General features: G+C 43.2%; 1 protein-coding gene across 1 annotated transcript in view; it reads left to right on the top strand.

Moving 5' to 3' along the window:
* COG4 (component of oligomeric golgi complex 4) overlaps positions 1-22,804 on the top strand; it is a 33,690-nt gene that overhangs the window by 8,510 nt on the left and 2,376 nt on the right. The window contains exons 6-18 of the mRNA XM_077453466.1: positions 10,341-10,446; positions 10,554-10,711; positions 11,611-11,669; positions 13,092-13,225; positions 13,411-13,529; positions 15,707-15,873; positions 16,138-16,303; positions 16,388-16,450; positions 17,068-17,184; positions 17,272-17,364; positions 17,442-17,525; positions 20,250-20,351; positions 22,612-22,740. Coding sequence (XP_077309592.1) covers positions 10,341-10,446; positions 10,554-10,711; positions 11,611-11,669; positions 13,092-13,225; positions 13,411-13,529; positions 15,707-15,873; positions 16,138-16,303; positions 16,388-16,450; positions 17,068-17,184; positions 17,272-17,364; positions 17,442-17,525; positions 20,250-20,351; positions 22,612-22,740 — 1,497 coding nt within the window. The remainder of the gene's footprint in view (positions 1-10,340; positions 10,447-10,553; positions 10,712-11,610; positions 11,670-13,091; positions 13,226-13,410; positions 13,530-15,706; positions 15,874-16,137; positions 16,304-16,387; positions 16,451-17,067; positions 17,185-17,271; positions 17,365-17,441; positions 17,526-20,249; positions 20,352-22,611; positions 22,741-22,804) is intronic.

The following is a 22,804-nucleotide window of genomic DNA, read 5'->3' as shown; positions in this document are numbered from 1 at the left end:
ATCCTTCACTGTAGTTCTCGGTTGCCAGGCTAATGGCCAGAAACTACCACCCATGGTAATTTTCAAGAGGAAGACTCTGCCAAAAGAAAAGTTTCCGGTTGGCATCATCATCAAGGCTAACCCGAAGGGCTGGATGGACGAGGAGAAGATGAGTGAGTGGCTGAGAGAGGTTTACGTCAAGAGACCGGGCGGCTTTTTCCACGAATCTCCATCCCTATTGGTCTGTGACTCCATGCGCGCCCATCTGACAGATACTGTCAAAGCCCAAGTGAAGAAAACTAATTCGGTGCTTGCCATCATTCCAGGTGGATTAACCAAAGAACTGCAGCCACTAGATATAGGTGTCAACAGGTCGTTTAAAGTTAAACTGCGAGCTGCGTGGGAGCATTGGATGACAGAAGGCGAACACACATTCACCAACACAGGGAGGCAACGCCGGGCGAGTTACGCCACTATCTGCCAGTGGATCGTGGATGCCTGGGCGAAGGTATCAGTCACCAGTGTAATCCGAGCTTTCAAGAAGTCCGGAATTATCACTGAACAGCTAAGTACCGGTACCGATGACAGCAACGAGCCTGACTCGGATACTGATGAGAATGATGAGAGGGATACGGGCGTGCTTGATGCCGAAATCGCCCAATTGTTAAACTCAGACACTGAAGATGAAGAATTTGATGGATTTGCGGGAGAAGAATAAAGTGAAAAAGTGAGTGTCTGGTTTTGTACGGTATTCACCGGTAACTGAACAGTGTTAATAGTTATTGAAGAATAAAGTGAAAAAATAATTGTCTGGTTTTGTATTTAATTGAACAGTGTTAAGAGTTATTGTTATAGACCATTTTATGGTTATTGCTAAAGAGTTGAATAAAATTTGACTTACAGTACCGCATCCGAGTTGTGTTTCATTAAATGCGCCTTATAATCCAGTGCGCCTTATAGTCCGATGCGCCTTATATATGGAAATATCCATTATATTAGCCGGTCGTTGCTAGTGCGCCTTATAATCCGGTGCGCCTTATCGTCCGAAAAATACGGTAATAAATATCCCCCAAAAATATATAAAAAAACATTTTTTCCCTCAGTTTGGGCCGATACGTATTCTTCTACATATTTTTGGTAAAAAAAATCGCAATAAGCGATTATTGATTGGTTTGCGCAAAAGTTATAGCGTTTACAAAATAGGGATAGTTTTATAGCATTTTTATTAATAATTTTTTATTATTATTTTTTTTTTTACTAGTAATGGTGGCGATCTGCGATTTTTATTGTGACTGCGACATTGTGGGGGACCCATCGGACATTTTTGACACATTTTTGGGACCATTGTCATTTATACAGTAATCACTGCTATATAAATGCAGTGATTCCTGTGTAAATGACACTGGCAGTGAAAGGGTTAACCAGTGGGTGGCAGTGTAGGGGTTAAGTGTTCCTAGGGGTGTGTTACTAACTGTGGGGGGGTTGGGCTTTCATTTAGTGTACACTGATCTCTGCTCCAATCACATGGAGCAGAGATCAGCGTCACTAGTTGCTAGGCAGAATGGAGAAATGTTGTTTATACAGCATTTCCTCCATTCGGCCGCTCCGTGAGACGATCGCGGGGATGCCCGCGGCGATCGAGTCCGCGGGTCCCGCGACCGGACTCACGGGGGTCCCGACCAGCGCGGGAGCGCGCCGCCAGCGGCGCGCTCCCGATGGCAGGGCGGCATCGAATATTGGACGTACCTGTACGCCAATATGCCTGCCCGTGCCTTTCTGTCGACGTACATCGTCGTGCGCTGGTCGGGAAGTGGTTAATGAATACAAAGCCTGCTTGGATTGGCAGAGGCTGTAACATCATCAGCCCGCGCCTCTCTGACTCTCCAACCAATCCGAGCAGGCTACAGAGTAGTCGTATAAGACGACCCCTGCTTTTTGGCCAATTTTTTTACATGTAAAAGGTCGTCTTATACGCCGGAAAATATGGTAAATACAGAAAGTTTAACCACTTAAAGTCTAAATCTTTTCTGACACTTGTTTCTTAAGTTAAAATCAATATTTTTTGCTAGAAAATTACTTGGAACCCCCAAACATTATATATATTTTAGCAGAGACCCTAAGGAATAAAATGTCAATTGCTACAATATTTTATGTCACAATGTGTTTGCCCAGCGGCCTTTCAAATGCAATTTTTGGGGAAAAAATACACTTCAAAGAATAAAAAAAAAAAAATAGTAAAGTTAGCCCAATTTATTTATTTTTTTTTGTTTTTGTTTTTCTGTTTTTAATGTGAAAGATAATGTTACGCTGCGAGAATTATAAGAGAATCACGATCTATCTTCTAAGCAAAAAAATTGTGATTCTCATTTTAGCCAGAATCGTGCAGCTCTAATGTGGGTAAGGGGCGCCTGCTGATAAAAACAAATTGCAGCTTTGACCAAAGTTAAAGCATAACTTTACCCATAACAACTTGAATAAAAATGATGTTCTTCTACTACGTCTTACGTTGTATTATTAAGATAGCTCAACTATGGTAGTATATTCCCAGGGTGAAAAACCTGAATGGGTGGCTATGGTGAGGACAGTGACTAATAAAATTCCAATTTATTACCTCAGATTGCAAACTAGAAGGGTTAGGTTCCCCATTCTTGCCTTCATTGTATCAAATTCCCTGGCTGTTTGGGATAGAGTCTGGTACAACCCTAATCTGGTCTCTTCCTTTCTCCCTCTGGCACATCTTTTCAATAACCCGGCCTTTCCCCCTGGTTGAGATCCTGAAGCTTTCTGTCGGTGGCTCAACAAGGGTTTGTACTGCATTGGTCACTTCCTTACCCCCCGAGGACCTTTCGTGCTAACACATTGTGAGTCACGGCTGAAGATGCCGGTGTCACCCCCGGACTTTTTCCTAGGGAACTGGCAATGTCAAGACTCATTCTATGCCCTACAAGTTAATTTTGGTGTAGTGTGTTGTATGTCGGAAGTAAAGATGGGTGGGGGAGGGTGAGGGATATGGTTATTCTGACACAAGGTCATGTTGTGTAACATTCACTTGTTCAATGTGGTATGTTTACTTTTGTATCTGTATACATATTTTTTTTTAAAGTATACACTGGAAACTGTCATACTTTCAATAAAAAAAATGTATGATTTTAAAAAAAGGAGATGCTGGTGTCAGAAAAGTTTTTTTTGTAGATTTTTTTTTAAAATTTTGAATTTCCTTTGGTCATTAGGCCCTAAAGTATGTCAGGACGCCAAAGCGACCCCTATGTATGAGAGTTGGTGTGAGCGGGATCATGGACAGAGGGAGGGATTTCCATTATCTACCTGCTCTTGCTTGACTCTACTTTCAAACTACCTTACATGCGGGTGTGGGATTCGGATTTAGCATCTGAGAAAGACTTGGACTATTGGCACTCCTCCTTCCCTGCTGTCTATAATTGTATTTTCAGGGGTTCACTCCAAGTGTAGCGCTTTAAGAAAGACACCACTCACTTTTATCCATTTCAGGGCTGGTTTTGCCCACTTTTATTTAAAGGGATTGTAAAGTAAATTTTTTTTATTTTTTTTTTAAATAACAAAGATGTTATACTTACCTCCACTGTGCAGCTTGTTTTTCACAGAGTGGCCCTAAACCTGCTCTTCTGGGGTCCCTCGGCAGCTGTCTCTGCTTCCTCCCGCAGGTACTTCTCACGTTAATGCGAGCTCCCTCGCATGGTGAGAAGCACCTGCGGGCGCGCTCCCGTGATACAGCCGGCGGCTATAGCCGCTCACTGTATCACACTGCCACCGCCCCCCCCCCCCGGCGTGCCGTGTCATTGGATGTGATTGACAGCAGCGCGAGCCAATGGCTGCGCTGCATTCAATCCATCCACTCCCAGCCAATCAGCGGCCAGGCTGAGCGGCGAAGAGGACAGCGGGGGTGAGCGCGGGACTTTCGAGGGGTGAGGTAAGTAAAACGGGGGGACTGGGGGCGCCGGCACTGTGAGATGTTTTTTCACCTTAATGCATAGAATGCATTAAGGTGAAAAAACATTTACCTTTACAACCCCTTTAACCACTACAATACAGGGCACTTTCACCCCCTTCCTTCCCAGCCCAATTTTCAGCTTTCAGCGCTCTCGCACTTTCAATGACAATTGCGCGGTCATGCTACGCTGTACCAAAATGAAATTTTTATCATTTTGTTTGCACAAATAGAGCTTTATTTTGGTGGTATTTATTCACGACTCATTTTTTTAGTTTTTGCAATATAAGCGGAAAAAAGAGCGACATTTTTTGAAAAAAAACTATATTTTCTTCTTTCTGTTTTAAAAGGAATCCAATAAAATCAAATTTTGTCATAAATTTAAGCCAAAATGTATTCTGCTACATGTTTTTGGTAAAAAAAAATTCTGTTAAGTGTATAATAATTGGTTTGTGTGATCACGGACATATGTACGCAAATGATCACGGACATATGTGTGCAGATAATCATTGGGACATATGTGGGGGACATGTGTTTTTTATTATTTTATGGACATGTGTGTTTTACACTAGACTGGTGATCAGTGAGTAAAAAGCTGTAAAAAACAGCTCATACTCACTGATCACCAGCCAGCTGCAGCGATCTGCTCTCCTCTCCTCAGCGACGACTTCCATGTGAGGAGAGGAGAGCTGATTGCCTAGCAACTGGCTGTTTGTTTACATCACATGACGGCCGTAAATGAACACGGCCGTCATGTGATCAGGAGGGCCAATCACAGAGCCCTCCTGCCAATCCGAGATGCACCGTGTCCGGGTGACACGAGCGCATGGGTATTGCGTCGCTGCGAGGACACGCGCATGCGCAATCTCCCTCCTGAACCCCCCCATTCCTGAACGTCCAGTCAGAAGGAGAGAGCTCCCACCCTGCTGTATATATATACATTGGCCGGGTGGGAAGTAGTTAAAAGTGCAAAACAACCAGAAGGTTCCCTCGCAGGGGTATTCAGTATTTCAGTCCTGCTACCAAAGTTAACGATTCTCAGCCCTCCTGGTTTGTAGACGCAGCTTTCCAGCTCAGGATTACACTTTAGGGCCTTGGTCTGTCTCCCACAGACCGGATGCTCAGCACCTCCATGCGTACAGCAAGTAGCCTTGTGCTATACTGGCTCCCACCTCTCTCTCCTAGGTGAAGTCCTACTGACTCCCATGCCCAGTTGTCTACACCTGGGAGCCTAGAGCCTTGGTCTGGTGATAACTTAAAGCCCAGAACACAGCTGACTCATTAGTGAACTGGCTGTTTATTAGACCTGGATCCTGGCAAGGTACCGCCCTGCTACAGTATACTAAATTTCTCCTTGATGGAGGCGAGTGTTAAGGTCCTTACGAGATGGTATATGGTTCAAGCACATCTTGCGAGGCTATTTCTCACCTCCCCACCTTCATGTTTTTGGGGGTGTCATACCCTGGGTACCAAGCTGTGTGTTTGGGGGCAATGCCCTAAAACTAGGGGCTTCTGGAATAAAGTCTTTGTTATAATACAGAAAGTAATGGATATACCTGTTCCCCCGCAACCATGTATAGCTTTATTAAATGAAAAGGTTGATGACAGTGCATGTCCTACTCAATGGTTGATCCATTTTATGTTATTGGCTGCCAAACTTGCCATAGCTTGATCCTGGAAGCGCCCCTCAGTTCATATTACTATGTTTAGGCGCAGAGTTTCCTGGATTATGCCCAAAGAGCACCTGGCAAGTAAGCTTACTGATTCCGTGCCTCAGTTTAGGAAGATATGTGAACTATGGGCCAATTATTTCGACATTGAGGAGTCTTCCTATTCTATGTATCCTGTTCAGGACCTTCTGGTTCAAGATGCTTTTGCAGATTCCTCTTCTGGGTCTCTCTTCTGCTTTGGTCTTCCTGTATTTTTTCCCCCTCTTGGGACCTGTAGTCTGGTCTTCTTACTGGGCCCCCTCCCTTCCTTTTCATTATCCTTTTCCTTCCCTTCCTTTAAAAGATAAGGGTTATATGCTCTCATGGTTGGGATAGCCCCCGTTTTTTACTTCAAGTTGGTGTAAGGTCAACAGGGTGGGATTTTTCTTTTCTTTTGTGCTCACTTAGACTATTCTATTCTAGTTTTTCTTTGCTTAGTTACTCATCAAGTGTCCAAATGTCTGTTTTACACTATGGTCTGGTTGAAACTGACATTGTATATACTGTACACTGTATTTTGGCAGGGGCTCTAGCCTGTGCAACATTTTATTGTACAATGAAACTTTTGTATTTTTACTTTTTTCTCATAATAAAACAGATTGTATAATAATGTTCTTTAGCAAGGAACATACATTCCACACGAATAATTATGCTACCAAAACAGTACAGTAAATTACCTCCAGCATTGCTCCTTTTCTTGCTGAAACCCAGAGCAGTCACTTCCTTATTGAAGACTCTACCCCCTTTTAGACAAAGAAACGTAAAAAAAAAAATTAATAATAATTTTATATATATATATATATATATATATATATAATATATAATACAGTGGTGTGAAAAAGTGTTTGCCCCCTTCCTCATTTCCTGTTCCTTTGCATGTTTGTCACACTTAAGTGTTTCGGAACATCAAACCAATTTAAACAATAGTCAAGGACAACACAAGTAAACACAAAATGCAATTTGTAAATGAAGGTGTTTATTATTAAAGGTGAAAAAAAATCCAAACCATCATGGCCCTGTGTGAAAAAGTGATTGCCCCCTAAACCTAATAACTGGTTGGGCCACCCTTAGCAGCAACAACTGCAACCAAGCGTTTGCGAAAATGTGCAATGAGGCTTTTACAGCGTCCTGGAGGAATTTTGGCCCACTCATCTTTGCAGAATTGTCCTAATTCAGTTACATTAGAGGGTTTTCGAGCATGAACGGCCTTTTTAAGGTCATACCACAACATCTCAGTAGGATTCAGGTCAGGACTTTGGCTAGGCCACTCCAAAGTCTTCATTTTGTTTTTCTTTAGCCATTCGGTGGTGGACTTGCTGGTGTGTTTAGGATCATTGTCCTGCTGCAGAACCCAAGTTCGTTTCAGCTTGAGTACAAGAACAGATGGTCGGACATTCTCCTTCAGGATCTATTGGTAGACAGCAGAATTCATAGTTCCTTTTATCACGGCAAGTCTTCCAGGTCCTGAAGCAGCAAAACAGCCCCAGACCATCACACTACCACCACCATATTTTACTGTTGGTATAATGTTCTTTTTATGAAATGCAGTGTTCCTTCTACGCCAGATATACTTGGACACACACCTTCCAAAGAGTTCCACTTTTGTCTCATCGGTCCACAGAATGTTGTCCCAAAAGTCTTGGGGATCATCAAGATGTGTTGTGGAGAAATTGAGACGAGCTTTGATGTTCTTTTTGCTCAGCAGTGGTTTTCTCCTTGGAACTCTGCCATGCAGGCCATTTTTGCCCAGTCTTTTCCTGATGGTGGAGGCATGAACGCTGACCTTAACTGAGGCAAGTGAGGCCTGCAGTTCCTTGGACGTTGTTGTGGGGTCTTTTGTGACCTCTTGGATGAGTCGTCGCTGCGCTCTTGGGGTAATTTTGGGCGGCCGGCCACTCCTGGGAAGGTTCACCACTGTTCCATGTCTTCGCCATTTGTGGATAATGGCTCTCACTGTGGTTCGCTGGATTCCCAAAGCTTTGGAAATGGCTTTATAACCCTTTCCAGACTGATAGATCTCAATTACTTTCTTTCTCAATTGTTCCTGAATTTCTTTGGGTCTCGGCATGATGTGTAGCTTTTAAGGATCTTCTGGTGGACCTTACTGTGTCAAGCAGCTCCTATTTAAGTGATGCCTTGATTGTGAACAGGTGTGGCAATAATCAGGCCTGGGTGCGGCTAGAGAAATTGAACTCAGGTGTGGACAACCACAGTTATAGTATGTTTTAACAAGGGGGGCAATCACTTTTTCACACAGGGCCATGATGGTTTGGATTTTTTTTCACCTTTAATAAAAAACACCTTCATTTACAAATTGCATTTTGTGTTTACTTGTGTTGTCCTTGACTATTGTTTAAATTGGTTTGATGTTCCAAAACACTTAAGTGTGACAAACATGCAAAGGAACAGGAAATGAGGAAGGGGGCAAACACTTTTTCACACCACTGTATGTGTGTATATATATATATATATATACTTTTTTATTTTTTTACTTTTCTTTGTCTAAAAAGGGGATAGAGTCTTCAATAAGGAAGACTGCTCTATATATTGTAATATAATTTTTTTTATGTTTGTTTTTTTTCAGCAATGCTGGAGGTAATTTTGGTAGCATAATTATTCATGTGGAATGTGGTGTATGTATGTGTGTGTGTGTATATATATATATATATATATATATTATACACATACACACACCCTGTTAAGGTCTTGTTTCTGTGATGTAAAAAAAAAAAAAGAGACAAAGATAAATAATTTCAGAACTTCTTCCACCTTTTAATGTGACCTATAAACTGTACAACTCAATTAAAAAACAAACTGAAATCTTTTAGGGGGGAAGTAAAAATAAAAAATAAAAAAATAATGTGGTTGCATAAGTGTGCACACCCTCTTATAACTGGGGATGTACCTGTTTTCAGAATTAAGCAATCACATTCAAACTCATGTTAACCACTTGCTGACCAGCCTCCGTCATTATATAGCGGCAGGTTGGCACGATCCTGTGAACCGTCGTAGCTGTATGTCAGCTCCTTCAAGCGGGATAGCAGGGGCGCGTGCGCCCGATGCATTGCGGGGCTGCCGATCCTCTTGGCCAGCGATCGCGGGCACAAGAGGCAGAATAGGGACGTGTGTGTGTGTGTGTGTGTGTGTGTGTGTGTGTGTGTGTGTGTGTGTGTGTGTGTGTGTGTAAACACACAAATCCCTGTTCTGTGAGGAGAGGAGAGGCAGATTTTGAGTTCCTAATGGCTAGGAACCACGATCTGTAATCTCCTATTGTCAGTCCCCTGGTCCGCAGAGAGCTTCCAAAGCATCAGAGGGATCTCATTGTTAAAAGGTATCAGTCAGGAGAAGGGTACAAATTAATTTCCAAGGCATTAGATATACCGTGGAACACAGTGAAGACAGTCATCATCAAGTGGCAAAAATATGGCACAATAGTGACATTACTAAGAACTGGACATCCCTCCAAAATTGATGAAAAGACGAGAAGAAAACTGGTCAGGGAGACTGCCAAGAGGCCTACAGCAACATTGAAGGAGCTGCAGGAAAATCTGCCAAGTACTGGCTGTGTGGTACATGTGACAACAATCTCCCGTATTCTTCATATGTCTGGAATATGGGGTAGAGGGGCAAGATGTAAGCCTTTGATTATGAAGAAAAACATCCAAGCCTGGCTAAATATAGCAAAAACACATCTGAAGTCACCCAAAAGCATGCTAGAAAATTTTATGGTCTGATGAAACCAAGGTTGAACTTTTTGGCCAGAATTCCAAAAGATATGTTTGGCCCAAAAACAACACTGCACATCACCAGAAGAACACCATACAGTGAAGCATGGCGATGGCAGCATCATGCTTTGGGGTTATTTTTCTTTAGCTGGAACAGGGGCCTTAGTCAAGGTAGAGGGAATTATGAACAGTTCCAAATTCAAAGTCAATATTGGCACAAAACCTTCTTCAGGCTTCTGCTAGAAAGCTAAGCATGAAGAGGAACTTCATCTTTCAGCATGACAATGACTCAAAGCATACGTCCAAATCAACAAAGGCATAGCTTCATCAGAAAAAGATTAAAGTTTTGGAATAGCACAGCCAGAGCCCAGACCTGAATAACATTGAAAATCTATGGGGTGATCTGAAGAGGGCTGTGCACAAGAGATGCCCTCGTAATCTGTCAAATTTGGAGTGTTTTTGCAAAAAAGAATGGGCAAATATTGCCAAGTCAAGATGTGCCATGCTAATAGACTCATACCCAAAAAGACTGAGTGCTGTAATAGAATCAAAAGGTGCTTCAACAAAGTATTATTGTAAGGGTATGCACACTTATGCAACCATATTATTTTATTTTTTTATTTTTACTTTCCTCCACCTAAAAGATTTCAGTTTGTTGTTCAATTGGGCTGTACAGTTTATAGGTCACATTAAAGGTGGAAAAAGTTCTGAAATTACTTATTTTTGTCTCTCTCTTTTTTTTATTTTATTTTACATCACAGAATCCTCACATTTAACATGGGTGTGTAGACTTTTTATATCCACTGTATATATCTATCTGCATAGGCAGTTCTTTGCTAAAGATGAAGGAACCCTTTAAGGGTTCCAACTCAAATCATCTGACCCACCAGTGAATGGATTATTCTTGTTATTGATATGGATTGTCAATGCATTACCCCTGAGCCTGTACTCTTCACTCTACAGGTGGCTAAGAAAGCTGAAGAAAATCTGTCCCTGGCCCTGAGCTCTGAAAGCAATGAGAGGAGAGCAGCACTTTTATTTGCAGACACACTCACACTGCTTTTTGAAGGTTAGTCTCCAGGACAAAATCATTTTTCAACATGACATCTGGTGGAAAAGGGAACCTGAATTCTGGCATGACAAAGTTTCTCCTACATTCTTTGTTCTGTCTTGCAGGTATTGCACGAATAGTGGAAACTCACCAACCTATACTGGAAACTTACTATGGCCCGGGGAGGCTGTACATGCTCATCAAACATCTGCAGGCAGAATGTGATCGCCAGGTGGAGAGAATCGTGGACAAGTTCATGCAACAGAGAGATTATCAAAGAAAGGTGAGGAAAGATGGGAATGGAAGAGCCCAATTCAAGAAAGAGGATAAAAAGAAATGGTGAGGGGAGATATGAATGGTGAGGTACCCAATCAGAGGAAGGTTTCGAGGAATGGGAATGGTGAGGAGCCCAATCAGAGAAATGTTAGGAGAGATGGGACGATTAGAAATTCAATCAGAGGACCGTGAAGAGAGATGAGAATGGTGAGGTACCTGAACCAAGAAAGGTGAGGAGAGATGGGAATGGTGAGGAGCCATACCAGAGGAAGGTGAGGAGAGATGGGAATGCTGAGGTACACAATCAGAGGAAATTGAGGAGAGGTAGGAATGATGAGGAACCCAAAGGTAAGATATAGAATGGTGAAGAGCCCAACCAGAGGAGGGTAAGGCAAAATGAGGGATGTTAGGAGACCAATCAGAGCAATTTGAGAAGAGTTGGGTATGTTGTATGGCCTAATCAGAGCAAGGTGATGGGAGATGAGGAGAAGTCCAGTTAGAGGAAGGTGAGGAGAGATGGGAATGGTGAGGAGCCCAGTCATATAGACAGGTGATGGGATAGCGAGTAGCCCAACCATAGGAAAGTTATAAGAGATTGGAAAGGTGATGTATCCAATAGGAGAAAGGTGAAGAGAGATGGGGAATGGTTAGCAGACCAGTCAGAGGAAGGTGAAGAAATCGGAATGGCGAGGAAACCAAACTGAGAAAGGTAAGGGGAGATGGGGGGCAGCAATCAGTGTGAAAAGTTGTGAGTGGTTGAGAAGCATTCTATGTGATGGCAGGTTTTTCACAAGCTGCCATTGTCGGGGCAAATCTCCCCATCCATAGGCCTTCTTGGTCCTTTTGTCATTGTGGGGTTGTACAGAGAAAATAGTCACGGTCATTCTATGTAGTTTTGTCTCCCAGTTCCAGCAGGTGCAGAACAGTATGATGAGATCCTTCTCTGGTGACAAGATTGAGCCCAGGTCAGTGAAACTCACTGTTGGTACTTAGTGGGGAACAATAACAGGTACACAAACTTTTTGCCATATTTATAAAGTATTTATAGCGGTGTCACTTACCAGACCCTACCATCACCATTTGTTCTCTGCAGCAGGCAACAAAATAAACAAAAGTCTGTTCTCCCTGCCACTGAGTACTGCCTAGCCCTAGACAGAAGGAATAAAGCTATTTGAGACTGTTTGCATGACGGAGATTGTGTTCAAATTATAAGGAGTGTGTGCTGGACATCCTTTTGATGCCATGTGTTTGGGGATTTTATCAATTATAGAAGGTGCTACAGCTGTTATTTTAGCAGAGGATCAAAGATGCACTATGCTTGGATCTGCCACCCCTTCTGTCTTTGTCTTCGAAGCCTTTTTGACCTTCAGGTGTATGGTCATCAGAAAAGGACGCTGCATTTCTTATAACCTATACCAGAGGGGGTGCAGGTTTGGCGGTGGACTCTGAGGGTGTGTTATAGCAGATGGGTGGACAAGTCTCAGAGTGTGTTCTGATTGTATATTATAGCAGACTGAGGACAGATCTTGGGGTGTATTGTGATGTTGTATTATAGCAGACAGGACCAGTGTTGGGGTGTCTCTAAGCGTGTATTGTAACAGGCAGAAGACTTGTATTGGGGTGTTTGTGAGCATGTATTATAGTAGACAGAGGACAGATCTTGGAATGTATTCTGAGGTTGTATTATAGCACATGGGGACAGGTCCCGGGTGTATTCTGAGAGATGTCTTATAGGAGACAGAGGGGGCCAGCGTCAAGCGTATTCTGAGCATGTATTGTAGCAGAAAGAAGACTTATCTCTGGGTGTTTCTAAACACGTGTTCTAGAAGACGGGGAACAGGTTTTGGGGCTGTATTCTAGGGGTGTATTAGAGTAGATGGTGGGGGGGGAGGGAAATGTCTCGGGGTGTACTATAGCAGATAGGGCACCAGTGTCATGGTTTATTCTGCTTGTGTATTATTATAACAGACGGAGAACAGGCCTGGGGTATTTACTGAGTGTGTATTATAGAAGATGGAGTACTGGTCTTGGGATGTATTTTGAGGGTGTATTATAGAAGCTCGGGGACTAGTCTCCAGTTACATTCTGAGGGTTTACTACAGCAGATGGGGGGACAGGTCTCAGGGTGTATTCTAAGGGGTTATTATAGAAGACGGTGACCAGTGTCTGGGTGTATTCTGAATGTGTATTATAACAGAGAGAGGACAGATTTGGGGGTATTTTCTGAGTGTGCATTATAGAGGAGTTTATTACAGCTGATGGGGAAACAAGTCTTGGGTTGTATTCTGAGGGATATAGCAGACAAGCAGCCGGTCTTGGGGTGGATTTTAAAAGTGAATTATTGGAGTTTCTTATGTTGAATTTCATTAATGTTTCCTGTAATCCAGAGATTTGGACCCCATCCTTGGTGAGGTGACCCTGATGAACGCCCGCACAGAGCTCTACCTCCGTTTTATCAAGCGGCGGGTAATTTCAGACTTTGATGTGGGGGATTCAGTTTCAGCTGAAGAGGTTAAACAAGGTACTTCCTCTGCCCAAGTATCTATCACCAGATATTACAACACTCTCAGTGTCTGTAAAACATATGTAGTTTTACACAGCGGAGTGTTCAGCATTTAAACATTTAGTCTGCAAACATATTAGACATTATTACAGATTAGATAATTGGGCTCCATCCCACCTAGCACTTACTCTCTGTCATTTCAGAACATCAACAGAGTCTGGACAAGCTACTGAAACATTGTTTACTGAGTCGAACTATGCAGGAAGTGATTGGGTACTACATCACCATGGAGGAGTATTACATGAGAGAGTCTGTCAATAAGGTAACTGTGGTCTCCACAGGTTGGTGGGGGATTCACAAAAGAAAAGAGGAAGATACGGGTGCACAATCAGAATGGCACATGTGCGCAGTATTGGCCATCTAAAAAACTCCTGCAAATGTATTGTTACAGTGATGTTTTCTCCATGAGCCTTTGTACAATCATCCAGTCTGGTTCCATCACAGAGACCAGAGGTGGGTAACAGTACAGGCAGGTGTCAGAAAATAAGATTGCGTATGAAAATGGACTATTGAAGTTTTGGCTAGCCACAACACTAATGTCATGGGATGATAAAAACACAAGACAATGGCCCTGTACTAAAAAAAATTAAAAAATAATAATAATTGGCTTTCAACCACCTATGCACACTTGCATTAAAGTAATTCACTTGTGTTTACCTTTTTGTACTGTACTGAACCTCCATTGTTTGTTAATATTTCCTTGCAAGCGCTTTCAAATTTTTTTTTGAAGTTTTAACTGTTTAATGCATTTGTGCAGTATAATGTAACTAAACAGTCTTTAGGCTCGGTTTACATACAGTATATTCGAATCGGATGTGTTGTGAACCAGACCAGCTTTCAATGGAGTCGGTTCACATCTATGGCGGGTGTGGTGCAAATTAAAAAAAAGGGTCCTGTGCAATTTTCAGTCTGCTTCAGGTTGAATTATGTGTCAAATTCGCACCTGAACCGCTGAATTGAAACTGCACCAGACTCTGCATAGAAACTGGCCCTGCATATATGTGAACCCAGCCTTAAACTGGAATTCTAGCTTACACAAAACTAGCCTTAAAATTGACTCCTCCCTCCTCTTAACACCTAGGTTCACAAACCTATATAAGAAAGATGTACTTATATACTTACCCATTTTCATGTTTCTCCATTCTGGACGCCATATCTCCCCTGTGTCAGCCAGCAGCGGCTGCAGGGATAGGAGATTATGTTTTCCGAAAACAGCCAGTAAAGCCTGGAGCGGTGAGGTCACTCCTAGGCCTTAATAGCCCTTCGGTTGTTGGCACTCCCTCCCCTCTTCTGCAGCAACACTGGCTGACACAAAGGGATGGGATCACATGACTGGCCTGAAAATAGGTATGTATATACATCTTTCTTACACCAGTTAGTTAGCATAGGTGTTAAGATGGGGAAGGGGACAATTTGGTGACTAGTTAGGTGTAACAGTAGGGTGGTAGTTGCACAAGCAGTTGGTGTGGTTACTTGGTTAGATTTAAGCTGGAACTCCACTTTAATAAATATACATTCAGCTCAGTCTTTCCCAGTCCCTTTATCGTGGATAGAGCCTCAAAATAATTTTCAGGTCTCGGGGAACCCCAGTTAAAAATGTATAGCTCACAGTACATTAGCTACACCACATTAGTGGAATCTATGCCATGTTACACCAGTGGTCAGTGCAGTTTCCCCATACTTTGGTCACTGGGAAGAATGCTCCTTATATTGGTGGTCAGCGAGAGGAATGCTCCCCTTACACACAGCTAACTTGATCATTGGTGCCAATAGTTACTTACCTGAGAAACCAGAGAAGTTCCACTGGTCCCATGCCACTGGTTATGTGGAATGGCCTCAATGCCAGACACCATCAGGCAGGAGGCCAATTCACATATGTTTACTATTAAAGGAACTCCCAGCAACCTCTGGAGGGACCCTGGTTGAGAAAGGCTGTTTAAGCTTATTGCCAGTTAGAAGCAGCACAACACGTGTGACAGCACATTCTTCATTCTTTTAGCATTGCGGGAAACTGTCGGAAATTTAATAGGCATATCCTGTCTACTCTTGATTCTGATGATTGGATTACACTGGTGATGTCATCAGGGGGCAGGGTATAGGAACAAGATAAATTATGATAATCTATACCTCCACTAATATAGGGACCAGCTTACTGTGAAAGGACAAATTGGGCTTTGGAAAAACGCAGCTGCATAATATTTCCTGCACATACTATATGCTAGGCACTATGAGAAACCCAATCAGCAGTTTTAGAGCACCATACTGGGATAACTGGTTGCCAAAAATGTCTTTGCTAAGAAACTGATCTCAGGGTAGCCTGGAAAAAGACAATGGGGTGGGGGATAGGGGTGGATGTCACTGCATATACCAGGGCCTTCTCATTAACAACAAGGAATAAAGTCACATAATTGTGCTTATATGCCTCTCCATCCTTTGCAGGCCGTGGACATGGATTCCTATGAGAGGGGGCAGCTGACTTCCAGTATGGTGGACGATGGCTTCTACATAGTGAAGAAATGTATTGGACGTGCTCTGTCCAGCGCCAGCATAGACTGTCTGTGTGCCATGATTAACCTCTCCACCACCATGTTGGAGGGAGATTTCCGGTAACTCTGGGTTATATTCCCATAATGTATGGAGGGGTTGACAGGTTTGCTGTTTGTGTCATAGTCCTAATGGCAAAAAAACAAGAAGTATATGTGCTGTATCAAACACTTTTTGTTGTTTAGCTAAAAAAAATAGCAAAAAATGTTTATCTTGTCTCCTTGGAAAGGGGGTCTAAGCTATCATCTCTGTATCCCTCCCCCTACTGCCATTACCGCGTGTTTCAATGCAATCCCTTCTGTCCCCCTTCTCTCTCCATCACCCAGGGAGGTTCTGTGTAACAAGTTAAGGATGGGTTTCCCAGCCACCACCTTCCAGGACATCCAGCGCGGTGTCACCAGTGCGGTCAACCTCATGCAGAGCAGTCTCCAGCAGGGAAAGTTTGACACTAAGGGAATAGAGAGCAACGATGAGGCCAAAATGTCTTTCCTGGTGAGAGGGGGGAACTATGTAATGGGGAAGGTGGAGGGGAACCAACCTGTCACCGCTTACCTGATTGTATCTTCTCTCTTCCAGGTCTGTCTTAATAACGTGGAGGTTTGCAGTGAGAACATCATGACTCTGAAGAAGAATCTGGAGGTAGGCCCAGGGTTTATAACAAGGGGCATAGTTAACAGCCGAGCTGCCCAAGTCGCTTCACGCAACATGCCAGATGTAGAATATCACAGTGTTCTGAGATATCTTAACCTACAGATTTACAAGGACTGCCTGCTTAACCCCAATGCCCTTACCATGAGAACTTTCATTATTCTTGCATTTGAGAACTAGGAGTGCCCGGCTATGTGCTCTTCCAGTTCTTGATTCGGCCGTCATTGAGAGTATCATACATCCTTCAGGATCCATTACTGGCACTTCTGGGTTTCACCTGGAGCTTCAACTCTGCAACCAATCAGGAGATAGCTCTCCTGATCGGTGGCAGAATTGCAAAGGGTCTTGTGGCTTGGCATTCAAGAAACATGTCGCTACGCTACACCTGAGTCCCTCTTCCTCCTGCAGTACTTACCTTTTGTGTACTCTGTGCCTTGCCTTACTTAATTGTTCCCCCCACTCATTATCCTCTATATAATACGAGTTGTTCCCCTCCACTCATCATCCTCTGTATAATAACCCCCCCCCCAGCCCCCACTCGTCATCCTCTATAGAATGGAAATTGTTCCCCCCACTCTTCATCTTCTAAATCTGCGGTTTCCTTCTAGAATGACTGCAGGAAGCTCTTTAACACAGAATCTGGAAGTGACCAAGCCAAGGCCAAGATTGACAGCTGTCTTTGTGACATGGCGTCTGTTTCTAACAAGTTCCGAGACCTCCTGCAGGTAGATCTGAGCCCCTTGCCCTCTCCTCTAGCCCTATGTTGGTGCTCCGTGTTCTTTTCTGACGCACCTATGTTATTTGCCAAACAGGAGGGTCTGGGAGAGTTGAACAACACAGCCATCAAGCCACAAGTGAAGCCCTGGATTAACCTTTTCCTGTCTGTATCACACAATATTGAGGAGGTAAGTGAACGTTGATGGCAGGTGAGTGTCATAATGTTGGGATGTTTATCTGCTTCTCATTCTGATATCTGCTTTAGGAGGAATTTAACGACTATGAAGCTAATGACCCTTGGGTGCAGCAATTCATAGTGAACCTGGAGCAGCTCATGTCTGAGTTTAAGGTAAGTACAAGGCTGCTCTGACTGGCCTGTTGTTGGTCTTGTGATCTTCCCTGGGTACATGTTGTGGTGATGGTTATGACCATCCTTGGGTACATGCTGAGTTGCCAATAGTATGACTATTAGTAATACTCACAAACAAATGTTAAAGGCCTTTCAGTGCTCCAGCAAATGGAACCGTGTCTTTAGACACCTGCAACCTGGACCAGGTGTTAGGGGGGACCAGATGGCACCACAAACAGCTTACACATTATGAGGGAGGACCCTCTTCATCAGAGCCACAGCAGTAGTAGACCTTTGACATTCCACACTCTGAACGGTTGGCTATACCACCTACCTATAGACCAGTGATGGCAAACCTTGGCACCCCAGATGTTTTGGAACTACATTTCCCATGATGCTCATCCACTTTGCAGTGTAGCTGAGCATCATGGGAAATGTAGATCTGGGGTGCCAAGGTTCACCATCACTGCTATAGACTATGCCCCCGAGCGCAGGAGCTTGTGTAGGGTTATGACTGTTGCTGGGTTCATGCTGCTTTGCCAGGGTTCTGACCATTCCCAGGTACGAACTGCGTTGCTGGGGTTATGACAGTAGCTGGGTACATGCTGTGTTGCTGGAGTTATGACAGTAGCTGGGTACATGCTGTGTTGCTGGGGTTATGACCGTAGCTGGGAACATGTTGTGTTGCTTGGGTTATGACAGTAGCTGGGTACATGCTGTGTTACTGGCTTATGACAGTAGCTGGGTACATGTTGTGTTGCTGGGGTTATGACAGTAGCTGGGTACATGCTGTGTTGCTGGGATTATGACCGTTGATGGGTACATGTTGTTGTGTTACTGGGGTTATGACCATAGCTGGCTACATGCTGTGTTGCTGGGGTTATGACAGTAGCTGGGTACATGTTGTTGTGTTGCTGGGGTTATGACAGTAGTTGGGTGCATGTTGTTGTGTTGCTGGGGTTATGACAGTAGTTGGGTAAATGTTGTGTTGCTGGGGTTATGACAGTAGCTGGGTACATGTTGTGTTGCTGGGATTATGACCGTTGATGGGTACATGTTGTGTTACTGGGGTTATGACCATAGCTGGCTACATGCTGTGTTGCTGGGGTTATGACAGTAGTTAGGTACATGTTGTGTTGCTGGGGTTATGACGGTAGCTGGATACATGTTGTGTTGCTGGGGTTATGACCGTTGATGGGTACATGTTGTGTTGCTGGGGTTATGACCGTTGATGGGTACATGTTGTGTTGCTGGGGTTATGACCATAGCTGGGTACATGCTAGGGCTGAAACAACAAATCGATTAATTGACAACTAATCGATTATGAAAATAGTAATCGATTAATTTCATAATCGATTAATTGACCAGTAACATAATGGGGTTAAAAAAAAATGAAAATGAGCCCTTTTATAGTACAAAAATATCACTACTGTAAATATTACTTTCACTATTCTACGGTAAAAATATGAACCCGTTCCATTAGTGATTATCTGCTTTTTTCTTGTACTATAAAGGGCTAATTTTAGTCTTTTTAACCCCATTATGTTACTAAACGTCTTAGACCTGGTTCACATCTATATGTTTATTGGTGATTTTTGCAAAAATGCACTACAGTTCATTTACATGGTTTCCTATGGGACATGTTCATATCTGTGCTTTTTTCAGCCACTGCATATTTGGAAAGGGTCAGGGGCTTTTAACGCAGAGCGGTGCTTTTTTGGTTCAATGTACTTCAATGGAGAAGCTGCAGAAAAGAATGTAATGCGTTTTTGCAGCAATTTGTGTTTTTTAATCTGCCCGAAAAAAATGCAAAAAACAAAAGCAAAAAGGCACTGCAGAAACAGATCAAAAGCAAAAACTGCATAGGTGTGTACCAAGCCTTATGCTGGCCTCACAGATCAATTTTCAGGTGTGAATATTCAGATGAAAAATCTTTGTACATTCACTGAATGAAAGAATTTTGTTTGAAATTTTCACTTCTTTTTTGAGCAAAAAACACATACACTGTCTGAAAATTCCTTTGACCAAGAAGTTTTCTATTCTTTCCATATTTTCCCGTCACTGTGCTGGAAAATGAACGTCAATTTGACCCACTATTTAAAAATTTTTCTTTAAAGGTTATTAACCGATTAATCTAAACAATAATCGGCCAACTAATCGATTATGAAAATAATCGTTAGTTGCAGCCCTAGTACATGCTGTGTTGCTGGGGTTATGACAGTAGCTGGGTACATGCTGTGTTGCTGGGGTTATGACAGTAGCTGGGTACATGCTGTGTTGCTGGGGTTATGACAGTAGCTGGGTACATGTTGTGTTGCTGGGGTTATGACAGTAGCTGGGTACATGCTGTGTTGCTGGGGTTATGACAGTAGCTGGGTACATGTTGTGTTGCTGGGGTTATGATGGTAGCTGGGTACATGCTGTGTTGCTGGGGTTATGACGGTAGCTGGGTACATGCTGTGTTGCTGGGGTTATGACAGTAGCTGGGTACATGCTGTGTTGCTGGGGTTATGACGGTAGTTGGGTACATGCTGTGTTGCTGGGGTTATGACAGTAGCTGGGTACATGCTGTGTTGCTGGGGTTATGACGGTAGTTGGGTACATGCTGTGTTGCTGGGGTTATGACGGTAGTTGGGTACATGCTGTGTTGCTGGGGTTATGACCATTGCTGGGTTTACAAATGTATCTGGAGAGAATTTACAGCTGATATCTCTGTCTCTGCAGGCTGGACTCTCCGCCATCATTTATGAGAATCTTACCAGTCTGCTAACCAGTCTCATTGCCATGGAGCTGGAGAAGGTCATCCTGAAATCCACATTCAGCCGGGTGAGGCTAAACATTGACCATCAGGGGCATTCTTTAAATCGTATTTTATTTTTAAAGCTTTTGTGATTTTTGTAAAAAAAAAAAAAAGAGTAAGAAGACCATTTTTAATAGACATTACCAGATAAAATGTATGTATATATTAAAGCTGAACTCCAGCCTTAATTTTTTTTTATTCCTAACAATTGTAGCAAGTCCTCTCCTGTGCATCTCCTTTAAAGTCAAAAGTTTTTTTTCTATGCATTAAGATAAAAAGTCTTCTGTGTGCAGCATTCGCCCCAGCACCCCCTAATAACTTACCCGAGCCCCCTCTCTGTCCAGAGATGTCCACGCCATCCGAGACTCTCCACCTTGATTGGCTGAGACTTAGCAGCGGCGCCATTGGCTCCCGCTGCTGTCAGTCAGTCAGCCAGTCAGGAGAGAAAGGGGGCCGGGCCAGGCCGCAGCTCCATGTCTGAATGGACACCGGAAGCTGTGACTCGGGTCGGGTGCCGCTATGGGGGGGAGGGGCCAGGAGCACAGAAAAGGGACCCGAGAAGAGGAGGATCTGGGCTGCTCTGTGCAAATCCACTACACAGAGCAGGTAAGTATAACATGGTTATTTTTATTTATTAAAAAAAAAGGACACTACAATTACTTTAATGTAACCTCTTGAGCCTGCCTTCATATCCTGTTTGAATAACTTTAATCATCATCAATCCCCTCTCCTCCTTATCCATACTGTCGTTGGTCTCCTTTTACAGATATTAGCTTTCTCTGACATCAACCACTGTTGTTCTTCAATACGTGTGAGTGTAATCTCTGGGGCTGGATCTGGTCACTGTACTACCGTTTCTGATCATTATATGAAAGAGCACATGCTCGTATCCCTTTAGACAAACATGCTCCCCTCTGCTGGCCACTTAAAGTGGTTGTAAACCCTTACAAACCACTTTGACCTACAGGTAAGCCTAGATTAAGGCTTACCTGTAGGTCCAAGAAATATCTCCCAAACCTATACGGTTTAGGAGATATTTGCCCGAAGACAGGCACCGCTGTCTATGGCGCATGCACCGTAGACAGCGGCGAGCAGGCGCACTGAGCGCGGCATTCTCAACGACGGAGCTGCTGCGCGTGTCGGCTCCCGTGCACATACGCGGGAGTGACATCATCGCGGCTTCGCCGAATGACAGCGGCGGAGCTGCGAGACCCCTACCAAGAAGATGGATGCGCCAGACTACAGGGGACAGCGGTGACATCGCTGGCTCCTGTGTCAGGTAAGTGACACATAATGGACTACTATGCGATGCATAGTAGTCCATTATGCTTTACCTTTGCAGGGAATGAAAGAGGAAGTAAACCCATCAGGGTTTACTTTCTCTTTAATGCTGCAGACTTTAGCTGTCCAATCTGCTCAGCTGATTGACTACACTCTACGACCCCTAAAAAGTATAGAATCCCCACTCTTGGAAAATGTTCATTTAATTGTGTAAAAAAAACAAGAATTAGACATGCCTCAAAACTATTTTCATTTAACATTCCAACCTTCTGGAAAACTGTAGTCAGTTGCAACAGTTTTTACGGATTAGAGTTAAAATTATGGAATCACTCAATTCTTAGGAAAATGTTATGAAATCACCATGTACTTTGCTGTTCTAAAACATACCTCTGCATCAGATTACATCCTGAGAAAATGATGATCATCATCGCCAAACATCCTTTAAATTGTTGAAATAAGAAAAGTGTCCAAAATCTCAATATCAACTTGTGCATGATTCTATATTTTTTTCCTCTGCTTGATCTGCAAAAACAGTTACTACTGACTACAGTTTTTGTTTTTTTTAACAGTTTTCTTTGTTTTCTGTTTGAGGCATGGCTGATTTAGTTTTTTTTTCTTTCTACACAATTGAACATTTTCCAAGATTCCATACTTTTTTGCCAGTTGTATTAGCACATCTAAAGGAATGCTGGGGATGTGTTCTTTCAAATAACGATTGAGGCAGGGCAATGTGACATTTTCAGGAGCCTGCCAGACCCTCATACAAAATTCAATCTTACAAACTGAGCTAAGATGAGCAGAAAGACCCAATGATGTCACTGGGTCCCAAAGGAGGTATTTCTTGCAAATTAAAAATATTCATTGCATGTTGATTGTGGGTGGGGGGGGGGGGGGGATGCAAGGCTGAAGTTCAGCTTTAAGATAAGAAAAAAAGATTATATCTGATCTAAACTGTGATTAGGATTGTGACGTCTTATTCTTGTTTGTGTCTCTGCATGAGTGTAGCTCGGTGGTCTGCAGTTTGACAAAGAATTGCGCTCCCTTATTGCTTATCTCACCACGGTGACAACGTGGACCATTCGTGACAAGTTTGCTCGACTTTCCCAGATGGCGACAATTCTGAACTTGGAGAGGGTGAGGAGCGCTTAGTGCTTGGTCATTATTTGGTGGATTATTCCCTTAGCTGTACATGAGGGGT

The sequence above is a fragment of the Lithobates pipiens genome, unplaced genomic scaffold, assembly GCF_037356315.1.
Source record: "Lithobates pipiens isolate NorthernLeopardFrog02 unplaced genomic scaffold, aLitPip1_a1.2 Scaffold_10, whole genome shotgun sequence".
Lineage (NCBI taxonomy): Eukaryota > Metazoa > Chordata > Amphibia > Anura > Ranidae > Lithobates > Lithobates pipiens.
This window is presented reverse-complemented; position numbering and strand designations above follow the sequence as displayed.